Here is a 4,356-nt window from a genome sequence, read left to right as displayed (position 1 = left end):
AGGAGGGACCATGGTGGATGTTTCAAGGAGGAGGAATAACTTAGATTTCCTCCTAGAAGAGCCCTTCCCATGGTGTTTCAGCCCTGGAGATGTTGGAGAGGGAGCTGGGGCAGGTTTGCTCTGAGCTGAGGCAGAGGGGCAGAACACTGGGGACAGGGTGGTCAGGCACAATGGGGACATGCCACCAGGAGACCTTCCGAGTGCTCCTGGGAGCAGGACCTGACCATCAGCAGGCACATTTCCTGCATCCTTTGCCACAAACGTTGACCCTCACAGGCAGCCCTGAGTTCCCATTCCCCTGGGCACAGGTCTGCTCCTGGCAGGTGGCATCACCAGTGCCACGGAGGGTCCCACGGTCCTCACATGGGGACCCTGCCAGCCCATCCCGGGGTCAGCTCTTCCCTCCCCTGGCCCTGCACTGCCTGACACTCTCTCCTCCCCTGTACAGTTTTCCAAGGAGAAATACATCCTCGACTCGTCACCGGAGAAGCTTCATAAGGAGCTGGAAGAGGAGCTGAAGCTGAGCAGCACCGACCTGCGCAGCCACGCTTGGTACCACGGCCGCATCCCCCGGGAGGTGAGGAGGGGAGGGGGGATGGCTCTGGGCACCCTGTGCTTGGGCTGCTCGGTGAGAGAACCCTGAGGCCGTGCAGGACCCCCAGCCTGTCCCTCTGGGAAGCCTCTGAGCAAGGGCTTCACTAGCTCCGAGCTGCCTGGTTTTGCCACGAGAAATGCCCTCCTGCAGCTCAGAACCAGGGGCAAGGGGAACAAGCCAGCCCCAGCCACCCATGCCCCCTGGTCCATCCAGCACGGCTGTGCCTGAGCCACTGCCCTGTCCCCTGCCAGGTGTCGGAGAGCCTCGTGCAGCGGAATGGCGACTTCCTCATCCGCGACTCGCTCACCAGCCTGGGTGACTACGTGCTGACGTGTCGCTGGCGCAACGAGCCCCTCCACTTCAAGATCAACAAGGTGACGGTCAAGTCCAGCGAGGGCCATACCCGCGTCCAGTACCTCTTTGAGCAGGAGAGCTTTGACAACGTGCCTGCCCTCGTCCGCTTCTACGTGGGCAACCGCAAGGCCATCTCTGAGCAGAGCGGAGCCATCGTCTACTGCCCCATCAACCGCACCTTCCCGCTGCGCTACCTGGAAGCCAGCTACGGGCTGGCCAACGGCAAGCATGGGGGATCCCACAGCCCCGCCACCCAGAAAGGGGGGCACATCAAGAGGAGGAGCATCACCATGACAGACGGCCTGACAGCAGACAAGATCACCAGGGCTGAGGGGTGCCCGACCAGGTGAGCATGCAGGCCCTTCCTGGCTCGGGTAGGCAGAGGAGCAGCCCCTGGGAAAGAGGCAGGGCCACGCTTGGTCCCCACTCCCTGGGTGTGGGGCAGGGGCTTGGGGATGGAAACTGTCCCCGCTCAGGTGCGGAGAGAGACCAGTAAAGGTACGGGGGGAGGAACCATCACCCGACTGGGACTGGGGTTTTCTCCGAGGCGCCTGCCAGCCATGCTGAGCTACCACAGCAGACACCCCGTGAGCAGACACAACTTTAGCATTGCAGGCCAGAAGCCAGAGAGTGTTCTACAATCATCCAGTGCAGGATTACCAGCGTGTTGGGGCTTGTCAGAGCCAGGGAGATGAGCTTTCCCAGGCAGATGCAAGGGGAGAGCCAGTCCCAGCCACCAAAAGGGCTTTTTTTGATGAAGGACCCTTTTAGATTTTAAGCCTCTCTGTTCAGACAGAGCATTTGCAAGGAGTTACCCAGCAGAGCTGAAATCCTGATAGGCAGGAGACTGATGGAGCTGTGCTGATGGGGGTCTGTACAGCCCCTAAATCACAGCCTCTGTGTGGCTGCTCTGCTTACGTTAACCTTGGAGAAGTTCAGCTTCTCTGGAGGTGGGGAAGGAGATCTTTTCACAGCTTGCTTCCAGCAGCCCCAGGCTGCCCAGAGCCTGGCAGGGCAGGCAGAGCCACACACATCCTCACAAGCAGCAGCTGAGGGGGAGCCCACCTACTCCTGCCCCCCCAGCAGGACACAGTCTGTCATCAAACCACTTTCTCACCGCCCCGACCTTCTCAGCCCAAGGGCAGGGTGAGAACGTGCCAGCAGAAAACAGACAACCAACTGTTATGGCAGGGAAAAGGAAAACACTCAGACTTCCAGGAGAGCATATGTGTTTCCAGAAGAAGAGCCCAGATCCATCAGTCTTTCCTCACCACTCCTATTTTCCCCAAACCCCTTATCACCACCACTGCTCTTCCATCCTCCTCCCACCACAGAGGACGGTGCTAAGACCGAACACATCACGGCAGCCCAGCCCTCACCCGTGTCAGGGAGGGCAGGGAGTTACCTGCCGTGTCTCCCTGCAGCCCTCCCCGCACTCAGCCCCCCCAGACACGGCATCGTTGACACACAGTGTCTGCGTCAGGCCCCACCAGCCCAGCACCCCCTGCTCGCTCTGCCGCTCCCGGAGCGCACGCACTGCAACTCACCAACCCAGGGACCTCAGGGCCTCCACCGGGGACCTGCTGGGCTCTGAGTCCAGCTTCCAGGCACTTCCCACCTCTCATAAGCTTTGGCTTGGAGCAAAGCTCACCTGACCATCCCGAGACAGCTCTCAGGTGGAAATGAGAGTAACACACGCAGTGTCAGGTACCACCCTGGAGCACAACACCAGAAAACGACTTCCCATGACTTCTTTGCCAGAGCTGCTTCCCCACAGGCCCCTAGAGCCAAGCAATCTTACCTTGGCATCATAGCATCCCTCTCCCCTGCTCCACGTGACCAACCTCCCCAGAGGCTGGGCTCTTTCTGCCCTATAGAGGTTCTGACCCCTTCTGCTCCCAGCTGCCTGTGGGGACTCAGCTCACGGCTCCACCTGAGCTCGTCACGGGTTCAGCTCGTTATGGAAGGAGGTGATGACCCCAGGGGAGGTGATGGGGCAGCAAACCCTCATCCCAGCCCCTCTGCCCTTGTCTGGGCCCTGCGTGCAGGGACTAACCTGCCCCATCTTCCCCCTCCCCAGCGTGTCCCTGCCCCACCACAGAGACATCATTCGCAACTGCGCCGTCAGCGTGGACCAGATCCAAGACCTGCACTCCCCGATGTCCCCCATCTCCGAGAACCCAGCGTCGCCCGCCTACAGCACGGGTAGGCATTGCCCCTCCGTCCCTCTGGGGATGGTGGGGACGGGGGTCAGGCTGGGCTTGGCACGGGTGGGATGCAGGGATGTGGAGAGGGGGACGGAGCTGGCTGTAAAGACGAGCCTGTGCATCACTGCCTGCTAGCAAAACCCTGTCTGGCTCTGCACAGCAGAGAAACCTGTCCTGACCAAGGGCTTGCACTGAGCGCGGGACCTTGGCCAGTCCTCAGCCACATCCTGTGCCACTGTCCTGGGACCGGCAGAGTCCATTTGGGCAGCACGGCTTTCCCCGAGCTCCGCGTCCCCGGGCTACCGCGTCCGTGGTCCCTAGGCGTGTAGGTATCTCCAGGTTCTGACACAGGGTCTCCTCTGCTCCCTGCAGTTACACGGCTAAAGCCACATGCCTGCCAAGCCACTGGGATTGTCCCGGCCTCTCCAGTCATAAGAAGGTCCAGCGAGCCCCAGCTGTGCCCGGGGACCAACAGCAAACCTCTGCCAGACCCTGCCCACAGCACCCACTCCACTCCCTGCCACGGCTATGCCCGTGCCTCCCCCTCTCCCTCTGTGAACAGCTACAGCGACCCGGACACGGGGCATTACTACCAGCTCCACCCCACCTCGCCCGTCAGCAGAGACCGGCCAGCTCGTGACACCAAGCAGCCGCCAACAAAGAGCTACGTGGAGAGGCTAAAGGTGGAGGAAGGACAGAGAGGGACTGTGGAGAAGGGCTCCGGGGAAGCAGAGGCAGGGCAGAGGCTGAAAGGAGAGCTGGACTTTGTGGGCTTTGTGCCCCCCACCATGGAGATGACCTCCTCCTTCAACCCTGCAGCCTTCCAGTCCTTGCTAATCCCCCTGGAGAACAAACCTCTGGAGATGGCCGTGCTCAAGAAGGTCAAAGAGCTGCTGGCAGAGGTGGACGTGAAGACGCTGGCCAAATTTTTTTTGGACTGCCTGGTACGGCCGGGGCCAGGCGGGAGGGACAGGCACCGCGACGCTCCGATCGCTCCAGGCTGATCTGAGCACCCCCGAGCATTGGAGCATCCCGCTGGGCTCTGCCACGCTGTGTCAGCCGAGGCAGGCAGGGGCTGGGCTGGGGGCAAGAGGCTGCCCGAGGATGCTTCACCCTCTCCCCAATTAACAAAGGTCTGATGAGCTCTTGCCTTTCTTGCCAGGTCGCCCGGATATTGGGTGTGACGGTGGAGATGCAGCG

General features: G+C 61.2%; 1 protein-coding gene across 1 annotated transcript; it reads left to right on the top strand.

Annotated features, from left to right (window-relative positions):
• Window positions 1-448: 448 nt before the first annotated feature.
• On the top strand, window positions 449-4,350 carry LOC104517024 (SH2 domain-containing protein 3C-like; the record flags this gene model as incomplete). Its single annotated transcript, XM_010161564.1, has 5 exons — window positions 449-577; window positions 847-1,295; window positions 3,030-3,154; window positions 3,529-4,100; window positions 4,319-4,350. Coding segments are annotated over 5 exons (1,307 nt in total), but the record flags the coding sequence as incomplete, so codon positions are not given.
• Window positions 4,351-4,356: the final 6 nt, after the last annotated feature.

The sequence above is a fragment of the Eurypyga helias genome, unplaced genomic scaffold (assembly GCF_000690775.1).
Source record: "Eurypyga helias isolate BGI_N326 unplaced genomic scaffold, ASM69077v1 scaffold37810, whole genome shotgun sequence".
NCBI lineage: Eukaryota > Metazoa > Chordata > Aves > Eurypygiformes > Eurypygidae > Eurypyga > Eurypyga helias.
This window is presented reverse-complemented; position numbering and strand designations above follow the sequence as displayed.